This window comes from Leguminivora glycinivorella, chromosome 8, assembly GCF_023078275.1.
Source record: "Leguminivora glycinivorella isolate SPB_JAAS2020 chromosome 8, LegGlyc_1.1, whole genome shotgun sequence".
NCBI lineage: Eukaryota > Metazoa > Arthropoda > Insecta > Lepidoptera > Tortricidae > Leguminivora > Leguminivora glycinivorella.
The window spans coordinates 1,206,849-1,227,345 of record NC_062978.1 but is presented as its reverse complement, the minus strand read 5'-3'; the positions used below and the strand labels follow the sequence as shown (position 1 = coordinate 1,227,345).

The following is a 20,497-nucleotide window of genomic DNA, read 5'->3' as shown; positions in this document are numbered from 1 at the left end:
TACTCTAGGGTTGCTAAAAATATTGACAGATTACGCTCTACGATTGTTTAGAAAGTCTAAAGCATCGTTGGCAAAATATTTCATTCGAGTATTTTTATCCTTGCAACTTCTCCTCATTTACTCAAAGGTTGACTGGATGAGATCCCATTAAGGGATGTCCGCCTACATTGTATATTACTGACTCTGTAATTGTGTCTCTTTTGTTTCCTTTATGTATAATAAAGCTTATACATACATACAAACTTGCATGCGCAGTTGAGTCGCAGGTCGCAGTCCTTCTACCGTCTCATTGTGTACTATTTATTGTAGTGACGGCCTTGAGCAGCTGCGGGCTGGAGGCATGCAGCCAGGCACTGCTGGCAGCTGGAGACACACCTGTATGAACAGAACTGGACGCGCACCTAGCACAGCGTGGTGACGGCCTTGAGCAGCTGCGGGCTGGAGACATGCAGCCAGGCTCTGCTGGCAGCTGGAGACCTGGAGACACACCTGTATGAACGCGCAGAACTGGACGCACACTTGGCATAGAGTGGTGACGGCCTTGAGCAGCTGCGGGCTGGAGACATGCAGCCAGGCACTGCTGGCAGCTGGAGACCTGGAGACAAACCTGTATGAACGCGCAGAACTGCACGCACACTTGGCATAGAGTGGTGACGGCCTTGAGCAGCTGCGGGCTGGTGAGCATGCAGTCTCCGAGACACTGCTCCAGGAAGTCGCTGTGCCGCTCCAGAACCTCGTCCACGTTGTTCACCTGCAAATAGATAAACGAATGTTTTGAGAAGAATTGATACTTCTTCGTCGTATCCTCAAGCACTGGTGGTGCCACCAAAAACGAGTAAGTTCCCTCTTTTATTTACCTACACGGGAGCAACTATATTTTTCATCACACCCGCACTTTAAATGTGCTATTGCACGCAGGCGGACCGTGAGTTATAGAAAAATCGTTCGCCCAAGGGAATAATGAAATTTCTTGTATCGTACTTTACTTAAATTTTTTACATATATTTACATATTTTTTACATTGCGAGTGTGGTTAAAAACATTGTGTGTAACTCGGGGATTATGCATATTACTAACTCGAGTCTTTAAATCACTCCGGCAAGCCGTCGCGATTTAACTTACTCTCGTTAGTAATATTCAACTGCCTCCCCTTGTTGCACAATGTACTATTGTTCGTTTCTAGCTAATCGCTTATATACTCGTTTTTGCTGGGACCAGTGCACGACCAGTGCCTCATGGGCCTCATCTCACGACTGTGGACGCTCTTCAGCAGTGATCAAGCCCTAAGTTTTTTTTCTTCATACGAGTGTAATGTTGGTAGGGTACCGGGATCATACCAACTTCATAAAACGTTGATACAAGTTATCAAATCCGGATTTAAAGGGCCACTCCAGGGGCCCCCTAAATTTATTATTATTGATTTAAAATTATTGATCGAGGCTCATACAATTCAAAATCTGTTCCTCATGCAATATTAAAACAATATCCAAGACATACTTGTATCGTCATTTGTGTGTCAATCTGCGTTTCGGATCTTATCACTCGAAACCCAGAAAGATTCAATGGTTAATTTGAATAACACAAGGGTCCTATAGAACAACCAGACGTAGTTTAGCGAAATGAATTCATCCTCTAAAAATTCCATTGAAATCAACGACTTCTTTTGACACAAAGTTCAACTTACATTGCCAGATTTCTGTGGATTGGATCATTTTTCTTAAACTGTGTTCAAGTATAAGTTGCTTACAAAGATCTGTTTATGTAAGAAAAGCATTCGTATTTAATCTGTGCAATGAGTAACCTGACCTTGTGGCTGTGACGCCGCCGGTAACGCCTACGAGTTAACAACAATATACGCTCCGCCTACTGCAAAAACTGAGGTTCTATCTTTGTAATATACTTAGGTATGTTATGTAAGAAAGGTGACCAGTTAATATAATAGTACTAAATTACGATACAAGTGCGATAAATAAGAAATTCGAAACGAGTGGCGATAAATAAAAACACGAACGTAGAGTGTTTTAAATCGACGCGAGTTGCGAATTACTTATTCGCACATGAAACGTACATCGTTTTACAGGTAGGTACATAATTACGCAACATAAAAACGTATTTATTTTAATTATCTGTTTTCCGAACAAAACTCGGTCTCATAATTGATATTCTACATTATATAGTGACTATCATATAAAATAAAAACAGACGCATTAACAAATTATTTAATTTGTTTTCTCGTTAACGAACACTTTTAAGGTAATTCCTCATTTTAAAGTGAAACAAACATGTCAACAAAGTTTTTGTTAATGATCAAAGCTGACCATTAGACGAGTCGGTCATTAAAGCATGGCGGCAATTGGCGGCGCAGGACCCGCTCACTCTGACGAATCAGGCCGGCGCGCGCGCACCGCAGTGGACAGTGAGACAGTGCCCGTGCTTGTGTCAGTGAAATATTTGTGAAAATTCAGGTGGGTTCGAATTGGTAAAATACTTGGTGTATTAATGAAATCAAGTGATGTGAAGGCGATAGGTTTGTTGACGTATTACTTGTAAATTGCAATTGAAACCTTCGCTACTGTGTACAGTGTTTATTAATTAGAAATAATTGTGAAAATCCCAGTGGGATACATTTTACCGAAAAGTAAAAACATATTTGGAAAAATCAAGTGGAGTAAGCCGATACCTAAGATTGTGGATGGATTTGTACAATGCAATTCGAAGCCTTCGCTAAAGTGTCCATTGTTTGTCAATATTAAATACTCAGTGCATATCAGGTGCCATTCCAGAAGCTAAGTTTATAGCATTATGAGTTGCAAATTCTCCATTTTAAAATTAGCTGGATAATGTAAACGTTTCCATAAAGTGGACACGGCACATACGGACGACGTTAGCCAGTAGGTATTCATATAACATATAGGTACTTACATTCTAGTTACTACTGCTGCTGCTTAGGTTTGATGTCATTGCAATCTACTTTTTCAAATGTCTATTAGACCAAACAAAATAGCGCTTAACTAGTACTTTTTCCCTTATATAATTTGGTCGTTTAAGTTCAGGTTCACCTTCAAAATTCATCAAAACGTGTTTAAAACGAAGGACTAAGTCCGAGGAATGTTGCAATTCCGTAAACACAGACGTTCCGTAAGTACAGAGCCATCCGATATTGATGTCAAGCTCAGTCAAAACATAAAACATATGTGGGTGTAAACACTCAAAAGAGTCCATCACATGTGCACAGTGGAGCCCTCAACAAGGTCGGGGTGACGTCACGCACAATCAAGAGGACTAGTTGCACGGGAAGTTGTGTCACTATGAGAGCAATTGATAAATTGATACAAGCTAAAATGTAACAGCCAGAAGCATATCCGGTGGCTGTATCTGTTTTCAAACAAAGAACTCGACTCATTTCATTGCAAATGCGTGTTTAGCAATGCAAGCGTGTTGGTAAGCACTAGAACAGGTTTGCCTGTCAATGAAAGTCTGTGGTGTAAACACTAGGTTACCTAAGTTCGACTAGGATAGAACGATTCGTTATATATCGTGAACGTGAAAGTTGCGTGTTTTTGTGCTTTTAACTGCAAAAACGTTTTAGTTTTGATTGTTATTGAAATGCTACTGGACAGGATGGCAGACAGTAGGTACTTAAAAACTAAAACGATGGGCAGTTCGAAAGATATCGCGATTAAAGGATGGTAGTTACAATAAGCACTTACCTATGGAAATTTTATACCTAGGCCCGATTTCTCAAAACAAAGTTATAAGCGGAAGTCTCTTTCCAACTTGTCTAATTAGACATTGACTACCACTTGTAAATTGTAACTTGTAGCTTCAAGAAATGGGCCCTAGTTGAAAAATATAAATCAATAGAGATAGAGATCCATATTAAACCACGCATCATGGCAAATACTGGTACTGTTTATAGATTAGTGTTGACGCTGCTATTAAAACATAATTATATAAAGTTGAAGACATGATATTCATATTAAGAGCGGAAATCTTGCATTAACAGTGTTATTTCTAATCAAATCTCGATACGTACTTAATAGCCCATAAAGATTGAGCCGCCTGCAGCTCCATTTACGACGCCCTGAAGTGGAGTAACTACTTTAGTGAGTACGAGAGAGCGTTGAGATGAAAGGAGAAGACCGCTTTCCATACAAACATAGTTCTCATTTTACTCGGTATTTTTACCGAAAATGTACATAAATCTGGTGAAAAAGAGGAATGTTTCATACAAACTACCTGGGACATTTTGGGAAATCTAGTAGATCTTGCTCAGCATCATATACTTTACCTGGCTATCAGTTTTTATTAATAACGAAGACGTGATCCAACTGATGCAAGTGAGCGAATTTTTTGACAATTGCTTAGCTACGCCCCTAAATTTAATTCATATCCATTTATTTTATTACTAATTTAAACCCCTAAAAATATAATAGATCTCATACTTTCTTTTTCTTAAAAATTTGGGCTGGCTTGATATGTAATATTCAACAAATTGTGTCCAAATCCATACTTAATATAATAAATGGGAAAGTGTGTGTGTCTGTTTGTTTGTCCGTTTCACGGCCAAACGAAGCTACGAATTGTCGTGATTTTTAAGTGGAGATAACAGAAAGGATGGAGAGTGACATATGTTACTTTTTGTCTCTGTCTAACTCTGTCAACTAAAATGAGAGGGGTGGAAGTTTGTATGGAGCATTTCACAATTGTCGAATTTTACGCGAGCGAAGCCGCTTGTATTTTCAATAAAGCTAATATCCAGAGAGGAAAATGATAACTAATTACGTTTGTATGAAAAGGCTATTATTCTTGCCGGTCATCCACCTAAAAAATCACGTCAATTCGTCGCTCCGTTTTGCCTTGAAAGACGGACAAACAAACAGATACACACACTTTCCCATTTATAATATTAGTATGGATTGTAATAACTGAAGCCATAGCTGTGGTTAATATTACTACATCAAATTGTCTCGAAATATACACAGAGGAAAATGAGGGCTGCGTTTGTATGAAGACGATTTCTTGCGGGTTCACTTTCCTCTGAATACTATTGATGTTATTTCGAACCGCTGGACCGGCACTCGGGTACTTGTGATTAACACTTTTTGCTGATCTTTGCTGTTTTATTCTTATTATGAACTAGATCTTTCTGTTACGCACGTCGGATATTTGACATAATCTTTTTGCATCGATGGCTTTAAATCGAAACCCGGTGTTTGGTAAACAGGTTTTTAAAAATTAATCACGAGGGCTTTAAATTATATCCATCCAAATTATGTCTCTATATGGTGTTAGTAGAGCGGCTAAAGGTTTTTTTTTAATGTTGACCATTCAAAATGTTTTCGTTTCTACTTAAGTTTGGTTGAAGTCACTGGTGACCGAAGAGCTGGCGACTTTCTGGCACGCATCCTCAATGCGACATCTAGGAAATATCGCCAGCATCCTTGGTAAAATGCCTCAAGGGACTATTTTAGATATCAGCTAGTTTTTAAGTTAAGTCTTAGTTTCTTACATAGTTATGTAAGTATATTCATGTAAGATACAGCGGGGCAAATCTCGACTGGGGGCCATTGCAACTGATCCATTCTTTCCATTATATTACACTATGGTATCGAATTCTACATGTATCCACTGAACACGCCTAACATATATATATATAACCGGTGGACACTCTATTTAATAATGCAAACATTGTAAAACATGGAAAAAATGGACCAGTTACATTTGCCCCCCAGTCGGGATTTGTCCTGCTGTACCTTAAATAAATTGTTTTTACAGTTTAACTAATTACCAACGCAGTGTAACATTGTTAACTATATTGAACTCAAATTGACACATCCAAAACAGCGCAAACCACTTTGTCACCAGACGTTAAGTAATTTCTGCCAAATTGCCTCCGTATTCAAGAAACCGTTCACCACATGTATATGGAAGTCGATAATTTATTGAATTACCAGCGTGCATACATTAAGGTGTAAGTCACCCGGAGGTCCCTATTTGGCGCACCGTCGGGACGTGAAGGCGAGTGACGTCATCACTTCGTCAACATTGGCTGTTCGGATACAACTTCACATTTATTGAATATGGAAATATGCAGATCGTCTTTCCTTCGGTAATATAATCTGCGACGCGAAAACCAGACTGCAGTCACAGTATAACAAAGAGTACTATCGTACAGTATGGCCACTCCTGCTCCCCGCTGAAAGTGCCGCTCACCCCCTCTCGGTTACCTCACAGTTACTATTAGATTTAGGGCAATTAATTAAAAGACACATGGCGATTTATAAGAGTTGAAATATATTATCGCAATATAGTAAGGCAAGGTGTGCTCCTATTAATAGCTACCAAGGGACTAAAGTACAAACGAAGTCCTTAAGATTAGGAACTATGGGCTGTTGTTTTTATTCAATAGTTTACATGTATGAGAGAGAAAGTATAACAATATACTTGTTAGAGTAAGATAGATTTAGTTTTGTTAATTCCAACACGCCCCCTCAAAAATAAATCTATGATTAAAATCATTATACAAAACAATAACAGCATCACCCGCCTTTTTCTGGGAAACATTATGGCCAACATTTGTTCAAAGGTAAGGGAAACCCAGTAAAACCTTACCAGCCATGTCATCAACTTATTTCTAAAATACAATCCAACTTGTTTTACATTTCCTACCTATATGGTACCATATCTAAGAACATAGAACACATATGCATATGTAGTTTAACACACCAGAATCGATTGATCAGATCGATTCAAGTTAATTATAACATAGTCGTAGAAATACAAAACATTTATAACCACATAAAACCACACATAAATATAAATTACACAGACACTTATAACGTTTAAGTCTTAATATTAACGCTGACATTTTATGCGATTACATTTATGTCAACAGGTATATGACATGTATTCATATTGTAATGTTTCATAAGTATATAACATTCATACAAACTGTACATCATGAACAAATTGAAAATACATAGTTGTTCTAAGGTTAGTTGGACGAGATCCCTTAAAGGGAATATTGTACATAACCGTTAAAATTATTTACTGTACTTCACATAAGGCCGACCGTGTACATGTTTGGCACCGACGTGGTAAAAAAAATGTTCTGTGCAATAAAGTGTTTAGGTACTACTACTACTACTTCTACATTGCCACAGTCTTATAACTATACCTAATGAAACATATTACTTTCACAATAAATCAATCATACATAAATCATAACATAATGCTTATTAGTTTAATACGTATCAATTATAATACGTAGTTTCAGCTTACACTATTTTCAATTAATTATAGGTATATAAACCACAAGCTGTATATTATTTTCATAATCATTCCGTAAGATTGTACTGGAATACATAAGGTTCACATTTCTATACATTTCTCATGTACCATTTTCAGTTCATAGATATATTTTAGAACTAACCTGTCTGTGCTTGTACATGCACATTGTATTAATGACCACCAATTATATAATAGAATTAGAAACAATCTATTTGATCCTTTATCAATGAACTTAAAAGTTCAGCTTTATCAATGCCACTTTGCTGTTTGACAATTACCGAAAACCACTTCATAGAAGTTTGTCACCCCTATAGAGTGTCCACTGTTCGGCTCACTTATGATTTCCTTATCCGTGAGAATCAACTTGACACTCTTTAGCATAACGAAACGTATCGCCTTGTTTACGTTAGCTCAAGTTGGCTAAGAACACCACTTCATTTCTACAAAGTCCTTTGTTCTTCAATTGGAACTCTTTGCATTATTTTACTTCACATTCCAAATGCAAAGATTTGTTTAGCTAAGTATAGTTATTTAAAATGCTACAATAATACGAGTATTGCTTTATTTTACTTATTATTGTGTGTTGCTATATTTTAAATACAATTCTTTTAATTTGACTCTTTATGTAAATCATTTAAAATGAAATTTATTTAATATTATCACTGTCTGTACCTACTAGATAATGGTTAAAATAGAATTAGGTTTTTATATTTATTTATAACCAAGTATTAGGTATTAGTTTTGCTGTGTTCTGAGAGGAGGTCATATTTAGCTAACCAAATAAAATATAATTGAAAGACTTATATTAAGACTCTTTCACTTGCAATTTTCGAGTATAAAATTTGTAGGTAAGTATCTAATGATTATAATATGGAACCCATTTTTTTTAAATGAGTATTAGACACAGTTGTAAATTTTAAAGATAAATAATATTATGCATTGTTGCATTTCTAGTTGGTCTAATAAAAAATAAGAGAGACGGCTACAAGAATTATATACCTACGTCTATGATGCAACATCGTGCTATTATTTTCTTACTATCTTTGTGTGAATGACTAGATATTAAAAGAAAAGTAGAGTTATGATTTTTATCAACAATGGTACCTATTTATGCAATTTAGGAAGGTATCTACTTATATTATGTGTTCTGGAAATCTTTTTGCTTTGAAAAAAAAACTTTATATACCTACTAGTGTAACTGCACATGTATTTCACAAAGAAATATAATTTGTTTAATTTTGTTATATTTAACTACAAGTGCAACGAAAAATGGACTTTATATGTTTAGACTAATTTATATATTATTTTTGATCTAAACTATTTAGTTTTTATTTGTTTAATTTTTGTTTTAACTGTTGAGTTTCGATTGATCTATCTACTCTCAACCACCTAAAATTATAATTATAAATATTTAAATTTAAAATTTGTGCTTGGATATTTTATCTCAAAACTTGTATAAAAGCTGTCGGTAAAACAAACCATCCCGCGTCGTTTCCGACGCGACGCAAAGATACCCATCACACATTGGCCGCGTTTCTACGCTGAACCACGATGGACCATCACACAGTGGCCGCGTTTCCACGCTGAACCACGATGGACATGTCAATTATACAAACACACACACAATAGTTTTAATCATAACACAAAAAATCCTGAAGACATTTTTCGAATTTCCATTTCCCTCAAACTCATGTGGCCCAAAAACAGACTTTTCGGAAAACTCCGAATGTCTAACGAAATTCCATTTCCCTCAAACTCATGTGGCCCAAAAACAGACTTTTCGGAAAACCCCGAATGTCTAACGAATTTCCATTTCCCTCAAACTCATGTGGCCCAAAAACAGACTTTTCGGAAAACTCCCGAATGTCTAACGAATTTCCATTTCCCTCAAGACCAGATGGCCGATAGTCAGACTTTTCAGAAAAACTGAATGTCCATATGGAATTCATACAGACTCACATGGTCGATAAACAGACTTTTCAGAAACACTCTGAATGTCATTATGGAATTCATACAGACTCACATGGTTGATAATCAGACTCACATGGTCGATAAACAGACTTTTCAGAAACACTCTGAATGTCATTATGGAATTCATACAGACTCACATGGTTGATAATCAGACTCACATGGTCGATAAACAGACTTTTCAGAAACACTCTGAATGTCATTATGGAATTCAATCAATGACATACTGCACTATCATTTTTTTTTTTTTTTTACACCTTTTTCATATGGCTCAAGACATAACTAAATTATGTTTACAAACACAGAACCATATACCTCGAGGATTTTATATGACCACAAAGATGTATTACAATTATTATACCAGTGCTAATTTAATTCAAAAGAACGAGTTTTCAGTCATGAAGTAACACAACAATAAAATGTTATTTCGTTCTTACATCATTAATATCATAAAGGTACTTATATTTAAGCATAATGCCATTTAAAACAACATAAATATGCATACATACTTACATACAGTCACGCCCGTATCCCATAAAGGGGTAGGCAGAGCACATGAAACTGTAAATGTATAAATATGTGCCACTTTAAATACGTATGTCATCATTCTCAGATACTTTCTTTAGACAATCTGACAAATATAAAAAACTGAGCTCCTTTAATAATAAAATAAAAAAAATACTAATTTATGAGATTTCAAGTATCTATCGGGCGCACCAGTGGGCCAATTCAACAAAACATGTGTTTTGCCCTTACAAGTCAAATGAAGCGTCACTATTCACAACACGTCAAAAATGGGACTTCAACAATAATAAAGGAAATAAGATATTTGACGTGCGTATTTTAACTCCACTATTGTACTTAATGCTTGTATATTTAAATTTTATAGCATTAGATGTTTCGTATTTGTGTAGTGACCCAAAAATAAAGTACAAATACTAATTAATACGTACTTCCTGTTCAAAAGTCACAATTCTATAATATTAATTGTATTGTTAATTAAAGTGACGACAAGTATTCCAAAACATGACTCAGGGAATGTAAAAGAATAATAAATATAATTATACCATACGTACCACACCTTACACTTACTAATGTGTAAGTCAATACCATGATTCCATCATTGGATATACGCTGACAAGTATGTCAGCATAGGAAGGTGCTGAAAATTCAGGTTTGCTGATTACTTTGACTGTCAGGAAACATGTGGTAGACGTAGCCCACGTAGCACTCACGTCGATCAATTATATTACAGTTGTCTCTCGTCATTACCATTAGCACATTAACGTTGAGCGCTGCGCTGCACAGTTAACTCTCTTTCTTGGTCAGAAACATATTCCTTACTCCTTCTCAGATAATGGAACAACTTTCATGTCGCTGTAGTTACTAAGTATATCAAATTACTCGTACTCTTATAATATGCCCCTTTTTAAGGGATAAGAGGCAAACGAGCGGACGGATCAGTAAGCAGTCGCTGATGTTAAGCAATTAATGTCACAGACAGATATATCTGTAATATTACAAAAGTTGTAAGTGCGTTGCTGGCAGCGAAAAGAGAAATACGCTGTTATTATTGCAGGTTCGAAGCTTTGGTCCTTAAATACGGCAAACGTCAGTTGAGTCAGTATGTATTATGTTTCATTTAACACTAGGTATAATATTCAATCCATTTTTATTAGTTTGGACACGTTCGTTGAAACCTTGAAGGTGTACAGTTATTCTTATTCTCACCTCTTCAGATTTTAAATGAATACTTTTATTTAAAACTAGCAGCAACAAAAATCATTTTTCTTCTTCTAATTTTCTTTTCATATGTGTTTTCAAATAGTACATCAAATACTGGACAATGCATGGCTGCCTCAGTTTTCTTCCTTTTCAAATGCACCATTATTTTAGGTTTACGACTCCTTTTCCATCAAACACCATTAAAAAAAAAACGTAGATAGTTTATTAACTATTGAACTTGTAAGTTCCGCATACTTTTCTTATCACCAATTCACCACTGAAGGGTTAATGTTCCATTTAATATTTACACAACATTGTCCACAAATGAATCTCACAACACTATTTACAAAAATCTAATTAAATGTGTCTGGGCCCATAACCTATTAGATTTAGGGCAATTAATTAAAAGACACATGGCGATTTATAAGAGTTGAAATATATTATCGCAATATAGTAAGGCAAGGTGTGCTCCTATTAATAGCTACCAAGGGACTAAAGTACAAACGAAGTCCTTAAGATTAGGAACTATGGGCTGTTGTTTTTATTCAATAGTTTACATGTATGAGAGAGAAAGTATAACAATATACTTGTTAGAGTAAGATAGATTTAGTTTTGTTAATTCCAACAGTTACCGCCTGTCAAAAATGCGAACAGTCGACCTGTCATATCTCACTCATACAAGCATGGTAAGCGTTCACCTACACGAGCTTAGAATGTGTGCTAGGAACGCGCCTCTTTCATATATTTGATCGCCAGTGTCCGAGATGTGCTGCAGTCATGCGGTCAACTTGGATAAACCGAACGTTGCCGGATTTGCACGATCAGCGTGCGTAGCCGAATGCACAAACGCTCACGAAACGAAACGCTCGTAGATATCTATCTCTATCGCTCTTGCGTATTGGCGCGACAGAGCCAGACTATCTTTCGCGGCGTTTCGTTTTCGTTTCGCGTCGTAGAAATGCCATTCGGCTACGGAGCCAAGAGAGAGTCCCGACTCCTGACAAAAGGTTGTAAAAATCATTACATTTTAGATACGCTAGTACATACATCGTCTCATGGTATTCGTTACGCATATCTTAGTAGTTTCACACATAATTTTCGTTTTAATTTCAACAAACAGGCTGCCGACCAGTTTGAACACGTTAGTTAACAGTATTTGAATTTGACCAGTAAACGGTATATGATTAAACCGATTTTTATTGATGATACGCTGCACATGAGGTCGACGCGGGTCGCGTCGCGTCCGTCAACTTCAGTTTTTCAATAGTTTTTGTGCAGTTATCTGACCATCAATAATCCAGGCATGACCTCGGCTTCACCTACGCTTTATTACGTCGCATCATCGAACATTAGATGAATGCATTTGTTCAATATGGATCTTTATTCCTTTATATTTTTCGACTATAACATTTGCATACTTGTCTTATTGCAATAAAAATTATCACCATCCTTTAATCGCGATATCTTTTGTAGTGACAAACTTTAGGTAAGCTGTTATCTGTCGTCCTGCCCAGTAGCATTTCAATAACAATCAAAACTAAAACGTTTTTGCAGCTAAAAGCACAAAAAAACACAATACCTACGTGTAAGGTTTAGCGAAAGAGCTGTCTAGAATTGTATGAACTCGAATTGTGTCTGACTAATCAAACAAATTTCTGAAAACAATAACATAATTGCCGAAAAACATTACCACCAAAACAAATGAAAACAAATGGTGGACAAACTTTTGACTATCATTGTATACCAACTTACTTGAAAGTTTTATTTGAGCAAATAATGTATTTCAAAATTTATATTTTCATTTAACGAATCGCGAAAAATACCTATATACACTTCAAAATAAAGCAAGTCACAGCTACCACTAAACTACTATTGTCTGTAAAGCTAATTCAGTATGAAGTACACAAAAAGCCGCGATTTCTAAGTCGTGTATGTTTTGAAATGGAAATGAGTGGAACGGAAGGCTTTTTGTCGAGTCGGTCAAGCACCGGATGTTTCAAACTGTTACTTGCTTCTCTATAGTACAGTAAGTAATAAGCCATAGTCACAATCGCTTACGCTTGGTAAGAGCATAGTGTCTAGCTCTCTCTATTGCTCTTCTGTAGTGGTGCGACAAAGCCAGACTGCGTTTTGAACGCCACGTAGCGTCAACAATTTTTACTTCGGCTAGGCCGGCTGTACTGATAATATCTATGTTACTCATCATAATAATACTCGTATAAAGATTTTGAGCAGGTACGTCAAATCATAAATATAACAAGATCAGACTATCCCATACATTAAAATGCGACCGCCTACGAACGCGCTTACACTCCACCACACATAGATGGCGCCACAAAAAAATGCCTTGTTGCCACCGATTATTTGTAGATTGGCATTAAGTGTCAATTCCGAGCCGTAAATCTATGTCAAAAGTGACACTTAACGCCATCTACAAGTATAATCGAAAGCTACAAGACATTTTTTTGTGGCGCCATCTAAGTGTGGTGGAGTGTAAGCGCGGTCTTAGGCGGTCGCATTTTAATGTATGGGATGGTATGATCTTGTTATATTTAATTTATGGTCAAATGCACAAACGCTTACGATAATATGGTAGAGCTGTCTCTAACGCTACTCCGTGTTGGCGCGACAGAGCCAGATTGCATTTCGCCATAGCGTCAAAGATTGTAACTTCGGCTAGGCGGGCTATACTGATATATCCATACTCAAATCGTACATTCATCATAATAATACTAGTATAAAGATTCTGGTCTCATGGCACATCGCATGTCACGATTTACACATAAATGTAGTTCTTTATGCATTATGTTCCGAGAAAAGTATACGTGAAATTTGATGTTTTGTAATATTATGGTTCCGTAATACCAAAGACATATATAACTCCGTATAGACAGGTAAAGTCTAAGAAAAAAACGTACCTCAGTACCATACAGAAAAAGGTACGGTGGCCTAGATGGCATTACACCTTTGGGGTACGCTCAGCTAGATGGTGCTAATATTAATATTTGACATTTTGAAACATACCAAGCTAAGAATATGGGCCAAATTGTCAAACTAAGGTTCAAAAGTTTTAACCTTGTGTCTAAAGACTCGAAAGACGGCAGTCTACGCACTGTGATTACACATTTTACTTCGACAGTAACTCTCTATTAATACGCGATCCTCTTCGGTAAAGTAAGGTTAGCCATTCAAGTTTGAGTAAACATAATTAAGAACATTAACTAAACTAGTTGCTACCGTTAATCTTGACGAAAATAAGTTCTTTAAAACTATATTCACGTTTTTTATGTTATTTTATGATAGCATTAAAGCCGCATTAAAATGAGTAGAAGTCGACTGTAGGATATGGGTTCAATTGTGTCGTGGGGGACTGGCCAGCAACTGTCACTGCAATATCATAATTTCGTTAACTTTCAACCCCTTTATTGCTAAACATGACACTGTAACTTGAGGAGTTTCTTGTTCTCTGCCTACTACTTTTAGAAATACAGGTTAGAGTTTAGCATAGCTATGTAATGCATACTATCAAAGAGGATCGAGTATTATAGAGAGTTACTGTCAAAGTAAAATGTGTAATCACAGTGCATTAGACAGCCATCTCTTGACACAGACTTAAAACTTTTGAACCTCAGTTTTGACAATTTGGCCATAAAACAACTTACCTCAGAACCATACAGAAAAAGGTAGGTGGCCTAGACGGTGTTACATCTTTGGGGGACGCTCGGCTAGACGGCGCTAATATTAATATTTGACATTTTAACACATATCAAGCTAAGAACATGGGTCAAATTGTCAAAACTGAGGTTTAAAAGTTTTAAGCCCGTGTCGAGAGATGGCAGTCTCACTGTGATTAAGTACACATTTTACTTTGACAGTAACTCTCTATAATACTTGATCCTCTTTGACTATACAGAATCTCTGAACACAGCATCATTATTGGGTGGTCAAGGCAATCTAGATGCAAGCCAGTTGACTCAGAGAGCAATATTTGCACACATAATGTTCCATTGATCAAAAAAACTGTACCCACGCATGACTCACCACCAGTCGCAGTATCAATTCATTAGCAGATTTGTTAATTTTACATTTGAATTATAAAAATACGACACACTGACACAATTCACATAGGTGCTCTATCGACGGTGGCTAGTCGTCAGGACTTCGTTAGCAATAAGCGTCATAAAACTCATAAATTAATATTGTACCTTGACATCAAAGAATTAAATTCTGTATTTTGGTCATCTTCACTATTTATTGCAGAATCTGCAAGAGCCACCAATGTTACGAGTATGTATAAATGTGAAAAGTAGCACTTTTTGCTTGCACTCCACTCCTTACTCGACTGATAACATAATAAATTATAACTGACTCTCTACTTAGCAGAATTGCAAAGATATGTATCCATGTCAAATACTAAATTATGTTTTTTTTTTTTTTTTTTTTATGGGATAGGAGGCAAACGAGCAGACAGGTCGCCTGATGGTAAGCGATCACCGCCGCCCATGGACACCCGAAACACCAGAGGTGTTGGAGGTGCGTTGCCGGCCTTTAAGATGGGTGTACGCTCTTTTCTTGAAGATTTGAAGGTCGTATCGGTCCGGAAATACCGCAGGCGACAATTCATTCCACAGTTTAGCTGTGCGGGGCAGGAAGTTTCTGGAGAAACGCACAGTTGAGGACTGCCAGCCATCTAGATGATGACGATGGAAATGTTGTCGCGTAGGGCGATGGCGGAAAGAAGCGGTAGGGATTAATCCGAACAATTCCTCGGAGCACTCCCCGTTATACATGCGATAGAAAATGCAGAGCGAGGCCACATCTCTACGCAGCGCCAAGGGGTCAAGCCGATCGGAGATATGCTGGCAGTTGACAATTCGAGTCGCTCGTCGTTGGATGCGGTCCAGAGGGAGAAGCTGGTACTGAGGTGCCCCTGCCCATAGATGAGAACAGTACTCCATGTGTGGGCGAACCTGCGCCTTATAGAGCTGAAGGCGGTGGGCTGGAGTGAAATACTGTCTCGATCTATTGAGCACACCCAGCTTTTTTGAGGCCAGTTTGGCCTTACCTTCTAAATGACCGCGAAACTGGACTGCACTCGAAATGTCAACGCCTAGAATTCCTATACTGGCTGTGGCAGTGAGGGGAGTGCTCTCAAAAAAGGGTGATGCGACAAACTCTAACTTTTTTGCGGTAAACGCGCAAACCTGTGTCTTGGTAGGGTTAAATCGGACTAAGTTAAGTCGACCCCATTCAGAGACTTCTTTCAAGGAAGTCTCAATTTCAGACACAAGTTTGTTCCGGCTCTCGATGACGTTTTCCCGAGAGATATTGGTGCGGCCGGTGTAAGTAGCATCAACCGTACTATCATCCGCATAACAATGAATGCCGCTGGTTTGCAGCATGTCATTGATATGCAAGAGGAATAGCGTAGGTGATAGCACACAGCCTTGGGGAACACCAGCATTCACAGGCATGGAGTCAGAGCATTTACCGTCAACTAAGACCTTTATGCTTCTGTCTGCCAGGAAGCTACCCACCCAAACACATAATCTCTCGGGAAGCCCGTAGGATGGTAACTTCGAAAGAAGTGCTTTATGCCAAACGCGATCAAACGCTTTCGCGATGTCCAAACTAACGGCCAATGCCTCACCCTTCATCTCGATTGCCTGTGCCCAACGATGTGTCAGGTTAACTAGAAGATCACCAGCCGAGCGGCCTCTACGGAAACCATATTGTTGGTCACTAAGCAGCTGGTGATCCTCTAGGTACCGTAAGAGCTGGCAGTTGATGATGGATTCCATTATCTTCGAGAAGAGGGAAGTTATAGCTATTGGCCTATAGTTGGACGGATTTGAGCGGTCGCCTTTTTTAGGGATCGGGTGCACCAAAGCTGACTTCCAAGAAGCCGGGACTACGCCGGAAGAGTAAGAGAGCCGAAAGAGACGCGTTAAGACCGGAGCCAACTCAGGAGCACAAGTTTTTAGCACAATGGCAGGGATTCCATCGGGCCCACTCGACTTATGAGTGTCGAGGGAACGAAGTGCTTTACGCACTGAGCTTTGGTTGAACCGGACATCCGGCATATAGCTCTCGCACCGCGGTATAGTCGGCGGCGCGTTTCCCCGTCATCCAAAGTAGAGTTGGACGCAAAGAGTTTGCCCAGAAGGTCGGCTTTATCTTTTGCGTCGTGGGCCCATGAATCACTTCCCATGTGCAGGGGTGGAAAAGATGGCGTGCAGAAATTCCCCTGGATAGCTTTGGCGAGAGACCAGAACGCACGAGTGCCCGAAGGGAGGTGCTCCAATTTCTCGCCAATTCTACCGATGTGCAGCGACTTTGCTCTGGCGATAACTCTTTTGAAGGACCTGGAGGCGAAGTTAAACTCCTTTTTAGTGCGCTGGTATTTTCATCCCGTACTGCCGCCGCATTAACCCAGGCTCGGTAGCACTCGTTTTTCCAACGCGAGGCCTCTTTACAGAGACGACTGAACCAGGGTTGCGATTTACCACCAACAGGGACTACAGAAGATGGAATGAAAAGCTCCATTCCCTGCAGCACCACGTCAGCAACAGAATCAGCGACGACATCGGGATCATCCGGCGAGAAGCAAACTTGCCTCCAGGGGTAGGACGCAAAGAAGGACCGCATCCCATCCCAGTCTGCTGACCTATAGTGCCACACACGGCGTGTACATGCAACTCGCCGACGCGGCGTGCACGCGAGCGGAACCGTGCTCCGAATCAAGCAGTGATCCGATGACCCCAGCGGGGCTTCAACGGATACACCGTAATCTGTCGGATGAGAAGTCAGCAGAAGGTCCAACAGGGAAGGTTCCTGTCCTTCCACATCTGGGATTCGCGTAGGCGTAGTAACCAGTTGTGTTAGGCCGTATGCCAGAGCAAAGTCAAAAACAGATCTGCCCGCATGATCGGTCTTATTAGAGCCGAGCCATTCGGCATTGTGGGCATTAAAATCACCGAGCACAATGATCTCAGCGGATGGGATCTGCTGCTGCACAGAGTCTGCAGCCGTTTGAGTGTGCTCAATGAGTCGGTCAGTTTCGGCATCACCGCTGTGGGACCTATATAGGCACGAATAGACGCGGGGATGGTCATCGCAGTCTATACGTAGCCATAGGGTGGAGAGGTCCTTACCTTCAAGATTCCTGAGGCGGCGAAAGCTGATATCGTCTCTAACGTACACACACACCCCAGCTCTAGGCACGAAAGTGTGTTCCAGTCCGTATCCAGGATAGGACAGGTAGGATGTGTCGGCTGGAGACGATATCTGCGTCTCGGTCAGAAAGAGCAAGGCCGGCTTTGCTGTCTCGAGGTGCTGATGGACAGCATTAAGGTTGGAATGTAAGCCCCTAATGTTGCATAAGTCCACGGACAACATGGTAGGGGGTGCCGAAGCAGTACTGCTCTTACCTCGGGTAGATGGCAGATGAGTGAGCGCGGTTTTGCCCCCCCCCAGAGTACGATGTGGGGCAGCCTCGGCGTCCACTCTCAGGCATAATGCGACCTGAGCGTGGAAGCCCAGTAAGGGATTCTCCAGCACTGCTGGTACCCTCCTGGGGTAGCCTCTTGAACTGCGCAATCATCATGATTAGGGGGGGTGGGGGTGGAGCACTGGGAACCTTACTCACCAACAGGAACACAACACTACATACCTACAGGGTAGGCAGCAGTGCTATTATGGCTGTGGTATTCTGTAAGGTGGAGGTATTCCCCCAGTTGGGCTGCTCCTGATTCGAGCGTGATGGCATTACGCTAGGCCCTACCTCTCTTTTTGGACGTAGTTTAAGGACATACCCGGGTCTGTGTAAAATATTGAATGAAAGCCCGGAATAGTCGGAGCTCAACGAGGGTGCGGTGTGCTGATGACGGGAGGACTTACGGAACTGACTTATTCCGTCTATTGTCCTTTGAGTCGTCGGCAACCCGAACCCTCCTTGGAACTTGTGCACTTCTTTTTACTGTGTATTTAACACAGCAAAAGGGAGTGTACAAGTTTCTAATGAGGTGGCAACGCGCATCACGCGCATGTAACACTCTTTGAGTTGCAGGCGTCCATAGGTTACGGTGACCGCTTTCCATCAGGCGGGCCGTACGCTTGTTTGCCACCGACGTAGTATTAAAAAAAATAGTCTCCGTAAGGTGCGAGTAGAGTCCAGACTGCAATAAGCGGTTGTTTTTTTTTTTAATTATAAACTGGCCAGTGATTGACCTTAGTGCGTTTTCACATTATCCGATATCGGAAGTAGGAAGGATTTCAAAGAAAAAAATCAAAGGTGGGATATCGATCCGACATCCGATATCGGATCGGATAATGTGAAAACGCACTTTAGTCGCAAGTGACGACGACAGAAGTTGTAGCTCATTGGTTCAGTAATAGCCTATTCACTCTTGACTTGAATATCTTACACCCAGATTGTATTCGGCCGGGAATACAGATTTTCCTCGTATTGTATTCAGCCGGGAATACAGATTTGCCCCGTATTGTATTCAGCCGGGAATACAGATTTGCCCCGTATTGTATTCAGCCGGGAATACAAATTTGCCCCGTATTGTATTCAGCTGGGAATACAGATTTGCCCCGTATTGTAGGCTCCCTAAAACGGCCCTAGACTGTGTACGAACGATTCCGATTCATAAATGGACTAAATAAATGCTATGATTTTAAAACGTATGCGTATTTCCGTGCCTTGCTCATTTACTACTGCTAGTAAAGTTCGCTAAATAATATATAACTATAGCAAACAAAATGTACATTATAGGTGTTTAACTAAGTTACTTCATACGTAAGTAGCCAGCTCAGCCGGCCTAGCGAAATGACAATCGTTGACGCTAGTCGCCGATCGAAACGCAGACTGGCTCTCTCGCGCCAATATGGAAGAGCGATAGAGATAGCTAGCTACGAAAACGATATTATCGTGAGCGTTTGTGCATTTGGCTACGTACACAGCAAGGCGTGGTCACGGTCATTAAACGGTAGTCAACAGAACGCAAGTAACGCATAGCTAATAAGACTAACTGAGTTTACTGATGACTACATCCATTTCAACTAAAGCAGTAGGTATTTGGAATATAGTATGCTGAGATAATTTTCTCGTTTAGTAATTGTGTATGTATGTAGTTCTCCTTTGCAGTAGTAAGAGTATTTTCATCTTGTATTTCAGAAATTTGTTTTTATTGCGCTGAAGGATGTGCTCTTAATAGTCTGAATGCAGTCTGGCGACGTCACGCCAATTTTTTTTTAAATTATAAATGGGCTTACTCTTGGCCACAGACTAGCCAAAGGCAAAGACGTGGCCTACGATGGAGTGAGCTCGCCCAGAAGATGCCTGTTCACTCTTGATTTGAAGGTTGCCGGGTTATATGAGAAGATATCCTACATAATACGGCGGACTTAACGCCTTAAGGCGTTAAGTCCGCCATCTGTACTTTTTATTGATAATTTGTGTAATAAAGTTTAAATAAATAAATAAATAAATAATACGGAAGAGATA

General features: G+C 39.5%; 2 protein-coding genes across 2 annotated transcripts in view; one reads left to right on the top strand and one right to left on the bottom strand.

The window, feature by feature from the left end:
* LOC125228465 (gamma-tubulin complex component 2 homolog) overlaps nt 1–20,497 on the bottom strand; it is an 89,683-nt gene that overhangs the window by 6,084 nt on the left and 63,102 nt on the right. The window contains exon 13 of the mRNA XM_048133024.1: nt 608–751. Within this exon, the coding sequence (XP_047988981.1) occupies nt 608–751 (144 nt within the window). The remainder of the gene's footprint in view (nt 1–607; nt 752–20,497) is intronic.
* Nucleotides 2,347–20,497, top strand: part of LOC125228464 (transient receptor potential cation channel protein painless) — a 48,647-nt gene continuing 30,496 nt past the window's right edge. The window contains 1 exon segment of the mRNA XM_048133023.1: nt 2,347–2,465. The gene's annotated coding sequence lies outside the window, so the exon portion shown is untranslated.